The sequence below is a fragment of the Arachis stenosperma genome, chromosome 6 (assembly GCF_014773155.1).
Source record: "Arachis stenosperma cultivar V10309 chromosome 6, arast.V10309.gnm1.PFL2, whole genome shotgun sequence".
Lineage (NCBI taxonomy): Eukaryota > Viridiplantae > Streptophyta > Magnoliopsida > Fabales > Fabaceae > Arachis > Arachis stenosperma.
Genome location: NC_080382.1, coordinates 110324202 through 110340732, shown reverse-complemented (window position 1 = coordinate 110340732; position 16531 = coordinate 110324202). Strand labels below are relative to the sequence as shown.

General features: G+C 38.4%; 1 protein-coding gene across 1 annotated transcript; it reads right to left on the bottom strand.

Moving 5' to 3' along the window:
* Positions 1–203: 203 nt before the first annotated feature.
* Positions 204–2034, bottom strand: LOC130935618 (presenilin-like protein At1g08700). Its single transcript, XM_057865446.1, has one exon. It carries the CDS (start codon positions 1780–1782, stop codon positions 460–462), a length of 1323 nt encoding a protein of 440 aa, XP_057721429.1. The 5' UTR covers positions 1783–2034; the 3' UTR covers positions 204–459.
* Between the last annotated feature and the right edge of the window lie 14497 nt (positions 2035–16531).

The following is a 16531-nucleotide window of genomic DNA, read 5'->3' as shown; positions in this document are numbered from 1 at the left end:
CATTATAATGTACATAAACAAGGGCATCGTCTCACAAAGGAAAGTAGGAAATCATTAACATGAATTAGTCAGAGATTATATATAAGACACAGTATGAAAATATACTCGGGTAGAAATAATATAGCGAACAAATGCATAGCTACCACTTATTTCCTACACACCTCATGACTCAAGTTTGTCAAAATCCAAGGGAAACATTTGGATCAGCAGGAACATAATATATAGTTTAAAAATTTACAGGCTCAAGAGTAAACTTGATATCAGATGATCATTAGTTGCAAGACTATCTGCACAAAGCAACATGATGAGAACAAGCATGTTACTACAAAGTAGATAAGCACAATGGAGCACTACCTCTCCACTCCATATACAAAATCACTTCCTATAGAAAATCATTAGTTGATATCTACCATTTAGCTTCTGTCTCTCTTAAACAAAAAAATTAAACATAATTGCAGTTTAAAACATCATCAAATTTGTGGCAGTCCCAACAATGAAGGGTTCCATCAGCAATCTGGTCAAGAAATAGAAAAGAACACCCAAGGTGATCGAAATTGGGAGCGCCGGCAGAGCTTGGCGGCACACCGACAGCAGAATAAGAGTGCAGCCTAGTCCTGATATAATTGCAAGGTAACAAGCATACACAGTCATGAGATCATACATTGCAGCTCTACCAACAAGAACACTGTAGAAAACAAAGTCTCCAAGGCCAAGCTTAATGCCCCTCTCAGCAATCTCCACATCACCACCTCTGCTCTCATTCCCTTCATGCCTTTCCTCATCAACAATCCCACCCTCTCCGCCACCATTGCCAACCAATGGCGATCTCTCCTCTTCATCATTCCTCCCACCCTGACTCCTCTCACCCCCAAAACCACCCATTGCCACAACAGAGTACTCATTCCCACCATAATCCCTATTCTCATTCAAATTATCATTCACATTCCTATCTTTGTTGTCCCTAGACACAGCTTGAAGCTCAATTGCCGATGACGACGACGATGACGGCGCTGAAGACGGCTCGCCTGCTGTAACCCCAGTCACCAAAAGCCCCAAACTAGTCCCTCCGCGAGACCCGGCCCGCGCCACTGTGGTGGGCCGGGCTTCATAAATCAAAGCAGGAAGCTCCTCATTCCGGCTGGATGCCAACTCAACCAACATCTTCAACGGTCCACCAGGTGCCAAAACCGCCACAAGATCATAAACCGCCAGAGCCACCAGAAGAACCCAGGTGGTCCACTCGGGCAGCTTGGTCAGCCACGCAGCAACACTGATCCCCAAACAGACCATGTACGACTGCCGAACGATTATCGGAATCCCGGTGCCGAAAACGGAGAGGACCCCGACGACGGTAAAATTGAAGAGAAGGATAAAGCACGTGACGGAATCGACGGGGATCGAGAATCGCTGGATGAGTGAGAGGAAGATGGATCCACCCATGGAGCCGAGGACGAAGAAGGCGCTGAAGCGCGTGTAGTGTTTGAGGAAGGAGGTGCAGTTGTAGTAGTACAGGAGGAGGAGGAGGAAGGTGACGATGGCGATAAGGATGACGAATACAAGGGCGTTGAGGAGTGCTCCCTCGAGCTTCTGTGCGGCGGTGTCGGAGGGGTTCTCGGCGTAGACGAGGTTAGCGGCGGTGCGGATGTCGGAGACGGCTGAGGAAGGGGAGGAGGAGGAGGAGAGGGAGTAGACGAGGAGGACGACGAGAAACATGCAGATGGAGACTGGTGACATGACTCCGATTATCTCCACGCCGATGGATTCTAGAATGCTCGATTCCATTTTTCTTTTTTCGTTGGGGAATTTCGTCGAACACTTGCTGGGTGAGTGATGATGTGAAGGTATGGTTATGACTTATGAGTGATGACTGTGGTAATTCATTGCTGATTCCATTTTGTTTGATGCTACCTTTTTTTTTTTATTATTTGCTTTTCTTTGTCGTGCTGTGTTTGTTTGGTGCTGTTGTCATTCTTTTTTGAAGGGCTTAAGATCATTATGGAACTGGTGGAATTAGAATAGAGAAAAACCATTGGAAAGGGAATGGTTATTTTATGAGAAAAAAGTTTTAAAATGTGATTAATTTGCCTGTTTATCAACAATGGCATGGCAAGTATAGTATTAGTACACTTCGCAATCATTATAATGTTATGGAAAGTTCTACAAAAGATGATAATAGTCTCATTTATTTGTTTTCGTTTGTTTTTTAAATAAAAATTAGGAAGAAAACTACGTTATGAGATGTGAGATGCGAAAAAAAATTTCTTCTTGAATTAGAAGCATTAATTAAAATTTACATGAAATTCCAAATTTTGAATATCATTCTGTCTCTCAATGAACATATGACATCCAAACTTCCCAATCACGAGTTAGGAGAGTTTTAATTTTTAGAATAAGAGTTACATATGAGTGAAGATAAATCTATTGATAGTGAACCAAATACACTAAAATCAAGTGCTAACAACTCTTTCCTATAGTAATAGTTCCATGCAATTTGTAAATCATAGAAGGCTCCCCAAAATTTAGCACAATGACCCAAATTAGTAATGAAACAAATTTGAGAAAAAGCCATCCTTATATCTGATGATGGTGTCTAAATATCATAAAGAACAGAGCCATCTGTATTCAATTTAAACCAAGAATGTGGAAGTGAAGACCATGCAATATCACAAGAAGACTTCAATTGTACCTACATCTAGCAAGATATTTTTATTAAAAAAAAAATTCAAAACCTATCATAGATATGTTACGGAGATGAAGCAAGATGTTAAAACAATTCTTCATTCCGAATTTTCCCACAAAAAAAAGGTGGTTGTCCTAAACATATAAGCAATTTGTGAATCATCATTACAATGAATATAAGAAAATTGTGACAGCATATAAGCAAATTTGTGATGTCCTAAGTGATCTAATTTTAGATACTATATGGATTCTGTGAAAGTTGCAGAATTAACAGAAAAGATCTGACAAATTTAGCTTGGTTTAAGTTAATATGTGAAGTTTTTGGTGGGGCTTTTCAAAATATGAGGACTTCTAAATTCGTCAACTACTCTAATTATTGAGATGTAGTTAAATTTCGAATCTGACATGTGATCTGAGAAAACGAAAATAAGCAATATAGTGCTACAGTAAGAGCTGAGATTGACAACAAATTGAAAGAGAAAGTTGGGATATACAATATATTAGTAAGGTAAAGTGATTATTGAAAAAAGTTGTTCCTGTGATATCAATTTTAACAATTGACCCATCTGGTAGCTTGACATATATGGGTGTAAGACAATGGTAAACTTGGAAAGAAGACAAAAAATACATATATTATTTGTTGCTCCTATATTAATGATCCAGAGTTAGATTTTAGTGAATTAACTAACAAAGTTGCTGCTAAAATCGTATCTTTTTTTGTCTTTGAGGTTTATAGACAGAGATTTTGAGAAAATGATACTAGTTTGGTTGATGGAATATTGTGTATTTGGTTACCCTGATTGTTGAAGTAAAGTCATTAAAGAAGTCTTCTATTCTTGAGATAAAACAAGACATGGTATTGCTATTTACATGCTGATTTTTTTCACTTCTATTGAATTCACCATTCTCTTCAGCAAAAATGTGACGAACAGAGCCTGTTTTTTTCATGTGAGATGAAACTCCATATTTCTTGTAACAAGAATCTACTAGATGTCCATTTCTTCCACAATAAGAGTTTTTTTTTTTTTTTTTGATAGTCTCTTCCTACACCTCTTCTAATAATTGAAGTTTTTTCACCTCTACTCCCATCTTGATAGCCTCTTGCTACACCTCTTCCAACTGAAGTTTTTCACCTCTACTCCCTCCCCTGCCTCTTTGAGCCACGATGTTGCTCTCAATAGTTGCATCGGCACTTATAAGGACTTTGGATTCAATAAATTCAGAGTAAAATTGCCTTTTTTTTTTTTTACTGTGTAAGCAAGGCAAATATTATATCAATATCGGGTAGAAACTTTTGCAATATTATTTGTGACTAGACAATGTTAAATTGTTCATCAAATTAAGACCGTTAAAATGGACTAAACTTATCGAGTTAGCCTGTTTACCTGTTTAAACGGGTAGGTTTTATCTCTAAAATTAAGTCCGTTTAAATTTTAGACTAAACAGATTGAGTCCGATTAACCTGAAAAAAATGACGGGTTAAACAGGTTAGTCTGCGGGCTAATGGGCGGTCCGTTTATTTTTTATATTTTTTAAAAAATATGACTTTTAGCTAATATATCTCTCGATTCAACCCAAAATTCCAATCCATTAATTAAAAAAAAAACTGTTTGTTTAAGGATTTTAACTTAAAAGTAATTTTTTTTGTTAAAATATTTTTTAAAAAATAAAATAAAGGATAAACGGTTTAACCTGTTTAACCCATTGGATTGACCATAAACGGTCCCGGTTGAAAAATGATGACTCGTGAATAAAATGGTCGAGCTTAAATGGGTTAGGCCGACTCGTTTAACAGCCCTAATTGATACTTCTCAACAACTTTGTTAATTTCTATACAACCTCATTTTTTACAAATCACACTGGTAGATGACATTGTAGTTGACACAAAATCGAATTAGCCGAAAATTATCAATTTCTTTCTAGATGTTTTTTGAAGAAAAGAGCTCAACACAATAAGGTGGAACAACTAAACAAAACAAATAAACATAAAACAAATGCTAATCAAACAAACAGACATCCCTCCATAGTCATATCTAGCAATGTCGTCAACAATTAAAAAATCAAACTCAGTCCACTCTTGTAACTCCTAATTGATTTGTTGAAAAATTTTGCAACACCTGAGAAATCTCCTAGTCCCCCACCAGTCCTCTTTTAGCGTTTTGAGAAACCCACATGAGTGATCCAAGAATTTAAACTCTGGAACAGCCTCAGACTTTCTTAGCAGTCTACTATTCTCCACAATCAAAGGACAATGATCAGATAAACATCTTTGTCTGTCTTTCAGTATCATCTCAAAAAACTCTTCAATCTATCCCACGCTAACTAATACCCAATCAAAGCGACTGCACGATTGATCACAGTTTTATAAAATAGATGGTGACAGTCGTGTCTCTTTGTTGTAAAGCATATAGCTCTGCCTCTTCATGTAATTGAGCTATGTGATATAAAGCTCCTTGGCAGTACCTTTTTTTCGGAACTTATCACAAATCATAGACAGTTATTCTCCAAATAACACTTCAAAAGATTTCTTGATTTAAAAAAAAAAATTAACCATGAAAAAATATAAGTGTTCCACATGTCCCAAGATAGAAATAACAGGTCTGAAGCATCTGGTTTTGGAAATAAATCATCAATGAACTGAATCTTGTTTTTGGACTTGAGAGCAAGCCACGTTGATCTTGACTTGTGTGTATAATTCTGTGGTGTGAGTGTAACATTGACCAAAGGACTCCCTGAATTTTTATTAAGATGAAAACAATAGATGTTGTTTGGATCACCTAAAAGATTGAAATTGTTTTTATTGAGTTGAGATTGTAGTGTTGTCTGTAATGACCTAATTTTCAATATATTTAGACTATATTAAAAATTGAGTGTTACTAACTTGTCTTCCTAATTATTATATATTATTTATTATATGAGTTTGATTTGTTGTTAAAATATAGTTATTTTATGAGGTACTTTTTTCTTTTTTTTGAAAATATTTGGATTGATGATCGAAATCATTCATAATCAATTTACAAATATTAACAGATAAAACAGTTATAAACAACCACACTTATATATGTCTCAAACAGTTAACAACATTCGGTCATCTAGCCTTTTTATTAGAGTGTGTATATATATATATATATGACATCCCAAGCTTGTAAAATCGAGAAGTCCTTAAGCTAGCGTCCAGGTTAGCCTAGACTGTACACTCACGTAATTCCTCTAAACTATAAAATCGAGAGAAAGTATGTTCTAAATCTTCAAACTCGGGTCAGGTGAAACGTCATCAGAAGGTGGAATATCGTACACTACTCTTCTGCACGATCATATGTAAGATCCAAACTTTTTGAAGTTAGCTTAAGAACTAGTTTTGATATATTTTAATGGGGCAAAGTTCGATTTTCAAAAATTATTTTATTAAAGGTAATTAATTTCAAGTTTGGATAAACTGAGTTTGAATTAAATTAGAATTTTTATATAATTTTATAATTATTGAATAATTTTCTAGATTTAAATTATAAAGTTTAGTAGTTGTAAAAAAATTTATATGAATTAATTTAAATAATTGAGATTTTAGAATTTAATACTTTAAATTTTATGAATAAAGAAAATTAATTTTATTATCTTATATTTTAAATTAGAGTACCTGATTGAAAATCTAATAGCCAATTTAAGAAATGAATAATGTTTTTGAGAAAAATTTTATTGGGTTAAATTTGGTTTTCAATTTACTATTCTATCTTTCAATTTTACCAAAATACCTACATTAGCCATAAGATCCCTAATTTCCACTTTTCTCCCAAATTAAACTTTAACCCTAACCCTAAATCTATTACACACACTATTCTTCTTTCCTAGCGCTGTTCACTCCCCAAGCCACACACACACAAAAGAAACAAAGAAAGAAAAAAGAGAAGGAGCGCTTGACTGAGGGAGCACGGAGAAAGGGAAAAAAAAAGAGGGAGGTGACGGCGCCAGCAAGGATAGGTGCCACCGTCGCCGTCGTCGTTGTCGGACCAGAGGAGAGGGGGAGAGAGCATGGCGCTAAGTGGGAGGAGAAGCAGTCACTGCTGTTGGAGGATCTTCTTCGCCGCCATTACGCCTTGTAGCCATCGTTGTTGCTGTCATCGTCTTGGGTCGTCGCCCGCGTCGCTGTCCGTGAAGCCATCGCCGCCGTCGAGTCTCAGGGTCGCCATCGAACAAAATGCGAAGAGAGAAAGGGAGCTTGTGAGTGCAAAGGATGCGATGGTGGTGGGTAGTCATCGCGATGCCATTACCGTCGTTGCTTCCACCGTCGCCGCTGGAGCTCCTCACCGCAATTCTCGCCACCGGGGGGTTACCGTCAGAGCTATTGCAGCTCTGGTTTGTCATTCTCCCTGAGTGTGATAATTTCTCTTTTTTGGAACCATCGAAATTTAGTGTTCTGTTAAAGTTTGTTAAAAATGTTGAGATTTTGGTACCGTAGGATTGAGTTCCGATGTTTGCATGTCAAAATTAAGATTACTGCTGAACCACTAGAGCTTTTAGCCACTGTCGGAGCTGCTGCCAGGTTAGTTCAAGGCTACTGCTTCGTTCTTTTGTTACAGTATGTTAACCCTATTCTAAAACTATCACTGCTAGCATTCTAGTTATCTGTCATTGAGAATTCCACGATGTTAACATTTTAGGGTCGAATTTTGGTAATTGCATGGTTAAAATAAAAGTTGTTGCTGTTGTTGCAAAAGTAAACGGTGTTGTGGATGCAGCTGCCACTGTTAAGGGCCAAGGAGAAAAGGGACTTATTGCATTTAATTATGCAAATTGTGACTAACTGAGGTAGGGGATCATTTTAAAATAAAAATATTTTAGGCTTGAATGATTCATTGTTAGCTATGAATGATTATGTTCTAATTGAGTTAGTATACAACCTTGACCTCGAGTTTAGGGTGTCGTATTAGAGACCTCATACCCGCAAGCCGTATGTAACGGCTCAAGAACAACCCGGTGCATGTTGAAGTGTGTGAAGTAGAGTTCTGGCGTTGAGTTATTAATGAGTTTGATGAGAATTGTGATTTTAAGTTGAGACATGTGCGAAAAATTATGATTGACGATGATTATGTTATTAATGAATTGATTAGTAATAGTTAAGAATGTAGTGTTGGTTCTGGTTGATTATATTTACATGGGATGATGATTGTGGTTGATGAGGATTATGATGTGATTAGTGATGATTATGATTATGCTAAATGATAAATTTGGTGATGATGTTGACTGTTGTGATCTATTTCCTCTTTTGTTGCCTCGTGTTCTCTTTGTTTGTAAAGTGTGTCGGGTACTATATCCCATGAGTGTGACGGACACTTTATCCAAGAGTGTGGCAGGCACTATATCCTAAGAATGTGGGAGCAGTTTACCCCGAGAAGTGTGATGGACACTATATCCCATGAGTGTGACGGGCATTTTATCCTAAGAGTGTGGCGAGCACTGATGTGCGGAAAACGATCCGACACAAAACTCACCGGCAAGTGTACCGGGTCGCATCAAGTAATAATAACTCACATGAGTGAGGTCGATCCCACAGGGATTGAAGGATTGAGCAATTTTAGTTTAGTGGTTGATTTAGTCAAGCGAATCAAGTATTGGTTGAGTGATTTGTGTTTAACAGGAAGTAAAATTGCTTGGAATATAAAGGGGGAAGGGAAAATTGCAGTAAATTAAAGAGCAGGAAAGTAAACTTGCAGAATCTTAAAGAACAAGAAAGTAAATGACAGAAACTTAAAGTGCAAGAAATGTAAATTGCAGTAACTTAAATTGCAAGGAATATAAATTGCTTGAATGTAAAAGGGATTTGAGGACAGGGATTGCAGAATTTAAACAAGAGAAATTGAGTTGCAATAATCAATAGAACAGAAATTGCATTAGAAGCAATTGGAACTTAGACAGAAGGAAATTAAATGCAGCAGAGGTTCACAGAAGAACCAAAAGTAAATTAGGATCTTAGGTCTCCAGAGACTAGGTAGCAAAGCCTAGATCTCAATTGCCTTCCCAGATCCAAGTGCTCAAAGCAATTAACAAGAAATAGAAGAAGAAGCAGTAAAGGAAATTGAAATTGAATTTAATTGTGCAGAAAGAAATTAAAGAGATTTTGAATGGAGGTTGAGACAGAATTTTCTCAACTCTTCACATCCAAAACTCAAAACAAGAAAATTAAAAGTGCCCAAGCAAGAACGAGGAAGAAGAGAGATCAATTCTCCTCCCCAATTCTCTGAAATCTCAGTGAAGTCACCAAGAGAGGTTGCCCAAGCTCAAAATAACAGTAAAGGTTCAAGGAAAATTCAAAGTGCCAAAGATGAAAGTAAAGGTAAAAATGGAAGTAAAAGTAAAAGTCCTATTTACATCAAACTAACTCCTATTTATACACTTTCTATTCTTGGATCTTGGGATTTGGATGGGCTTTTGATTTGGTGAAGAATTGAATTAAATTGGATTTTTAATTCAATTTTTGGCCCATGAGAAGTTGCTTCCAGGAGGCTGCCCTGCCCTTGTGGAGGGCAGGGCAGAAAATGGTGCTTGGTGCGTGCATGGTGCGGCTTGGTGCGGTCTTGGTGCGCAGAACGCTGCCCTGCCCGCGCGGAGGGCAGGGCAGGAAAAATTGGTGCGCCAGATGGGTGCTGTGGTGCGCGCTGGTGCTGCCAGGATCGTTCCTTGGTACGCCAAACTCGTTTCTTGGTGCGCCAGAATCATGCCACACACAAAATGCTGCCCTGCCCTCGCGGAGGGCAGGGCAGTGTTTCCAAAATGAAGTCCCGCGTTCGAGTCCTAGTAGAAACACACGCTAGTTAATTTCCTTGGCTTTCTTGGCACGGTGCTGGCACTTAGTTCCTTGCTTCCTCATGGTCCCGTGTTCAACTCTTGTGGCAAGCATTTGGAGACATTTTTCTTTGATTTTCTCCCCTTGTGAGCCCGATACTGCCCTTGTGGAGGGCAGGGCAACATTTTCTTCTTCTTGATTTCAAGGCACAAATTTGTGCTCTGCCCTTGTAGTGGGCAGGACAGAGTTGCCTTTTATGCTTGGTTCCCTTATGTTGCCCTCCTAGAGGGCAGTGTGCCCTTGTGGAGGGCAATGCTTGCCTCCTCCCATTGCATGCGGCACACTTTTCCTCTCTTTGACCACACTTTCTCTTCCTTGGGCCACATTTCCTTAGGCCACGCTTTTCCTTTTTTTTTTCTTTTCTTCACCTACAATAAACCAAAACAACCACTCCAAGTATCACTAAATTCACAAGGCTTATAAATCAATTAAAAATCAATTAAATTTAGCTTAAACCTCATGAGTTAACATTAATTTCATGGTGATTGTTTGATTTAAAGAAGTTATGCATTTTCACTCCAAATCACTTACTTAGGATGCAAGAAAGTGCATAAATGCTAACAAAACAAGTGAAATTAGCTTGAAAAATGGGTATATGATGACTTGTCATCACAACACCAAACTTAAATCTTGCTTGTCCCCAAGCAAGCATCAAAACTAAGAGAAATTGAAATGAACAAGAAAAGAACACATATCCTTATTAGGCATATAGCAGAACTTGATTTATGGGGTCTTTATGCAGACAATGATAACTCAAGTTATTGTTTGCTGTTACATAGTATACATTTTTCATCAAAGGCTTGCTAAACTTGCTGTTATAAGACTTACTTATTTAATTACTCCCTTGCTAACTTTTCTTTCTTATAATGCTTAACAAGCTTATTCTTTTGGAGGTTTGGTGTCTAATGTTGCAGTAATAGCCTTTGGCTTTATTTTTTCTTTCTTTTACTCAACATCTATCCACCACAGACACATGGCTCACTATTTCCTCCTAGGATCATTGATGCCCAGTATCTCTTTGGATAACTAAATGTTCTGTATCTAAGTTGCTCTTTATTGTGGACTTTCAATTGGCCATCCCAAATCAGTTGATCTAAGTGACCGGGTTTTAAAATACCCCTTAGAATCTACTCATCCAAGCATATCTTAGTACAAAAACACCACAGGCATATGTCCTAGGGTCCAAGCTATTGGTGTCCAACCTTTATTCTTTGTTTTTCTTGCCACTTTGGCTTTTTCTTCTTCCTTTTCTTTCTGTTTTTGTTCTCAAGGGTTTATTGATAAGGGTCTTTATAACAGCAAGCTAACTCACACTTGAATGAAACTGATATTATGCAGCAATTATTTCATGAGTTATGCATTTAATCAAACATATATACCACCATTAACTTCCATTCTACTTATGCAACATTGGATATTTTACTTCTCAATTCAAACCAAATCTCTTTTATTCAAGCATATGGGAAACAAAACAAAATTAAAGCTAAGTGATGGATAAGAAGCATTATGCAGATTTGGCATTTTTAACAAACAATTTCACTTGCAACTAGATACACACTTTAGAAAGATATATAATGGTTTCCATGTTCAAAACAATTCACAGCAGTAAGGATTAAGTTTAGATACAACCTTTGAAGTTGCAGACCTTTGATTCTTCCTTCTGTTGTGTTTTCTTTGAGTTAGGATGCACAATATCTTCAATTGTTGACTTATGTCCTGCATATTTCTCAAAGTTGCTTGCTTCTTAAGCCCTTAAGTGTATGGTTAGTATGCATAAATTGAGTGTGGTTCTTAGATTTGTTTTGGTGTGTGAACACCAAACTTAATTGTTTGCCACTGTCTCAGATGCAACAAGTTAACCATATTTGAAACCCTGTATCCTTGCTAAAGAGTATGAAATTAAAAACTAGAAAACAGTTAAGTAGTTGAATAATTTGTTTGATTGCTTGGAGCTAGCATTGTGCAAGAAGTGAGAATGTGTTTTTAAATGAGATTTTTGGTGGAACACCAAACTTAGAATCCTTCATTCTCCCTTAAATTGTTTTGGTGTGCAACACCAAACTTAGCTTCTTGCAATACATACCAATTATTCAACATTTTTATTGAAAAAGCTATGAAAAGAAAACTACCTCAGGTTGGGTTGCCTCCCAACAAGCGCTTCTTTATTGTCATTAGCTTGACATCCTCCATTCTTTGATCATGGAGGCTGAAAATCATAGTGCCTCAGCTTTTCACCTCTTATTGTGAACTTCCTTCCAGTCTCCTCTTTGATGATCTCTAGGTGTTCAAGTGAAAGGACCCGGTTCACAGTGTAGTATTTAGATGATTGTGGAGACACCTTCATTGGTTGGGTGTTTAACACCACTTTATCCCCTGGTGAAAAGCCTTCAGTAGGGATCTTCTTATTTCTCCATCCTCTTGGCCTCTTCTTCTTTTCTTTCTCAAGAGATACTCCCTGCCTTGGTGGTTCTTTATCTAGGATGTTGAATTTCTCATCTGGGGGTTTTGGATCTAGTTCCTCGATTTCTTTGGTCTGTTGCACCATCTCTACTTCTTTGAAGCATGGATTTGGAAGTCTTGGAGTTAACTTATTGAATGCCTCTTTCAAGCTTTGATCCCTGGCTTTATCCTCTGTACAATCTTCTTCTTGAGTGGGTTCATGCAAGGTTTTAAAAACATGGAATGCTAAATGTTCATCATGCACTCTCAGCAACAATTCCCCTTTTTCCACATCTATCAATGCTCTGCCTGTAGCCAGGAAAGGCCTCCCCAGAATGATGGGAGTGTTAGGGTCCTCCTCCATATCCAGGATGATAAAATCAGCTGGGAGAAGGAATTTTCCCACCTTTACCAGTACATTCTCTACAACTCCAAGTGCTTGCTGGATGGATTTGTCAGCCATTTGCAGGAATATTCGTGTGGATTTCAGCTCACAAATTCGGAGTTTCCTCATTAGAGACAAAGGCATCAAGTTTATGCTTGCACCAAGGTCACATAATGACTTCTCAATTGTTATGTCTCCTATGGTGCAAGGTATGTAAAAACTTCCAGGATCATCTTTCTTCTCTGGCAACTCTCTTTGGAGGATAGCACTACATTCCTTTGTCATCTCAACAATTTGTCCTTCCTTCAAGGGTCTTTTCTTTGTTAGCACTTCTTTCATAAATTTGGCATATAATGGCATCTGTTCAAGTGCTTCCAGGAAAGGAATATTGATGCTGAGTGTTTTGAATATGTCCAGGAATTTTGAGTATTGCTTATTCTCATTTTCTTTTTTAAACCTCTGAGGGTATGGAAGTTTGGGGACACAAGGATTCACTCCTTCCCTCTTCTCATGTAGTTGTGATTCAAGGGTGTTCTTGTATCCCTTTGAAATTTGTACATTTTTGGTTTCTTGATCCTCTTTACTTTTCCCCTCTGTCTCTTCTTGTGGAACTTCTCTGTTGTGTTTGTCCTGATTGATGGCTTCCTTCTTCTTAGCCTTCTCACTTCCCACTGTGATTACTTTGCACTCTTCCCATTTTGTGGCTTTTCCTTTGTCCCTTGGGTGTTCTTCAGTCGCATTGGGGAAGGCATTTGCTCTCTTCTCATCCATTTCTGAAATTTGCTTAGCCATTTGCCCCATGTGTCTCTCAAGGTTTCTGATTGAGGTTTCTTGGTTTTTGAATGCCAGGGTCTGATCTTTCCTTGCAGCTTCCTGATCTTGTCTTGCCATCTCTTGATTTTTCATGAGTTTCTCCAACGTTTTCTCTAGACTTGAGATTCTTTGAGAGTCTGAATTTGGTTGTGGTTGTGTGAAATGAGATGGTTGTTGTTGGAAGTTGTTTGAATTAATTGTGGGGGTACTTTGTGGTTGGGATGTGGATGTGAAAAAGTTATTCTGGTGGTTTTGTGAGTTATTATGGGGTTGGTGATATGTGTTTTGTGAATTTTTGAATTGGTTAGTATTATTGGATGAATGGTTATGGTTGCTTGTGTTGCTGAGGCTGCCAGAGTTGAAGTCCCTTTGTCCTTGATTCTGATGCTTACCCCACCTTGAATTAGAATGAGTCTTCCAGGGTGTCTTGTGTGCATTACCATGAAAATTGTGTTGAAATGAACTTGAAGTATTGTTCATGCATTGCACCTGCTCAGGGCTTTGTTGCTCAAAATTGAATGTCCCAAAACTTTCTTCAGATTGATTCCACCCATGTGAGGTTTGAGATTGGCATTGTGTGTTTACTGCAACACCTTGCAGTCCATCAATTTTCTTGGCCATCATTTCTATTTGTTGCTGAAGCTGTTGATGCATCTGTTTGTTTTGTGCCAAGAGAACGTCAACACCTTCAAGCTCCAGCACATCCCTTCTCTGGGCTGGTTGGCGTTGTCTTTGATGAGCAAAGAAATATTGATTGTTTGCCACCATCTCTATGAGGTTTTGGGCTTCCTCTGCTGTCTTCATTAGCTGCAATGAGCCTCCTGCTGAATGATCTAATGCTTCTTGAGCTTTCTGGGTTAACCCTTCATAGAAGTTTTGGAGTCTATCCCACTCACTAAACATTTCTGGGGGACATTTCCTGATTAAGGCCTTGTATCTCTCCCATGCATCATTGATGAGCGGATAATTTGTATACTTTTTGGCATTGTTTTTAGTATGTTTTTGATATGATATAGTTAGTTTTTAGTATATTTTTATTAGTTTTTAATTAAAATTCACTTTTCTGGACTTTACTATGAGTTTGTGTGTTTTTCTGTGATTTCAGGTATTTTCTGGCTGAAATTGAGGGACCTGAGCAAAAATCTGATTCTGAGACCAAAAAGGACTGCAGATGCTGTTGGATTCTGACCTCCCTGCATTCGAAGCGGATTTTCTGGAGCTACAGAAGCCCAATTGGCGCGCTCTCAACGGCGTTGGAAAGTAGACATCCTGGGCTTTCCAGCAATATATAATAGTCCATACTTTGCCCAAGATTTGATGGCCCAAACCGGCGCTCAAAGTCACCTACAGAAATTCCAGCGTTAAACGCCGGAACTGGCATAAAATTTGGAGTTAAACGCCCAAACTGGCATGAGAGCTGGCGTTTAACTCCAGAAAAGGTCTCTACACGAAATTGCTTCATTGCTCAGCCCAAGCACACACCAAGTGGGCCCGGAAAAGGATTTTTATGTCATTTACTCATTTCTGTACACCCTAGGCTACTAGTTTCTTATAAGTAGGACCTTTTACTATTGTATAGAAATCTTTGGATCACTTTTAGATCTCTAGATCATCTTTGAACATTTTAGTTCTTAGATCATTGGGAGGCTGGCCATTCGGCCATGCCTAGACCTTATGCTTATGTATTTTCAACGGTGGAGTTTCTACACACCATAGATTAAGGTGTGGAGCCCTGCTGTACCTCGAGTATTAATGCAATTACTATTGTTCTTTCATTCAAATTCCGCTTGTTCTTTATCCAAGATATCACTTGTTCTTCAACATGATGAAGGTGATGATTGACGCCCATCACCATTCTCACTCATGAACAAGGTGACTGACAACCATTCTTGTTCTACAAGCATCTGAGGCTTAGTGAATATCTCTTGGATTCCTGATTGCACGATGCATGGTTGATCACCTGGCAACCGAGTGCTCGCCTGACAAACGAGCCAACCATTCCGTGAGATCAGAGTCTTCGTGGTATAGGCAAGAACTGATGGCAGCATTCAAGAGAATCCGGAAGGTCTAACCTTGTCTGTGGTGTTCTGAGTAGGATTCAATGATTGAATGACTGTGACGTGCTTCAAACCTGTAACCTACTGGGCGTTAGTGACAGACGCAAAAGAGTTATTCTATTCCGGTAGGGGAGGGAACCAAACCGGTGATTGGCAGCACTGTGACAGAGTGTGTGCATTAGCTTTCACTGCGCGGATGGGAGGTAGCTGCTGACAACAGTGAGACCCTATACGAGCTTGCCATGGAAAGGAGTAAGAAGGACTGGATGAAGACAGTAGGAAAGCAGAGAGACGGAAGGGAAGGCATCTTCATACACTTGTCTGAAGCTCATACACCAATGATACACATAAGTATCACTATCTTTATCTTTTATGTTATTTTCGTTCATCACCATATATCTGAGTTTGCCTGACTAAGATTTACAAGATGACCATAGCTTGCTTCAATACTAACAATCTCCGTGGGATCGACCCTTACTCACGTAAGGTTTATTACTTGGACGACCCAGTGCACTTGCTGGTTAGTTGTGCGAAGTTGTGTAATGCCATGGTATTGGGCTACCAAGTTTTTGGAGCCATTACCAGGGATTATGAGAGTTGTGAAAAAGTATAGTTCACAATTTCGCGCACCAAGTTTTTGGCGCCGTTGCCGGGGATTGTTCTAGTTTTGAGCAAGCCTTTGGTAACATCAGTGCCAAGATCCGGCAACAACATCAAATTTTTGGTGTTATTGCCCGGGATTGTTCAGGCTGGACAACTGACGGTTCATCTTGTTGCTTAGATTAGGTATTTTTTTTCGAAATTCTTGGAGATGAATTCTAGAGTTTCATGATGATTTGTTGAAATCTGGCTGGCTGAGAAGCCATGTCTAATCTGATTGGACCGAGGTTTCAACTTATCACCACAAGAGCTTGTTGATTTCGTATCAATCTTGCTTTTGGAGCAGTGATTTGCTAAGGCTTGGCTGACCTTTGGTCATGTCTAGTGTTTTGGACCGAAGCTTTCTTTGGAAGCTTGGCTGGCTGTGAAGCCATGTCTAATTCCTGGACCGGAGTCTTAGACTAGCATTGCACTGATTCCTGGAATTCTCATTAAGAATTTTGATACCTTCTTTTTCTACTTAATTTTCGAAAAATACAAAAAAAAAATTTACAAAATCATAAAATTCAAAAATATTTCTTGTTTGAGTCTAGTGTCTCATCCTAAGTTAGGTGTCAATTGCATGCATTCATATGTCTTAGTGATCTTCAAGATGTTCTTGATGATTCACTTGCTCTGATCTTTGAATTCTATTGACTTGAGTATTTTGTGTGTCTCATA

Coding starts and splice junctions, on each gene's coding strand:
- LOC130935618 (XM_057865446.1), bottom strand. CDS start 1,782: ATGGAATCGAGCATTCTAGAATCCATCGGCGTGGAGATAATCGGAGTC.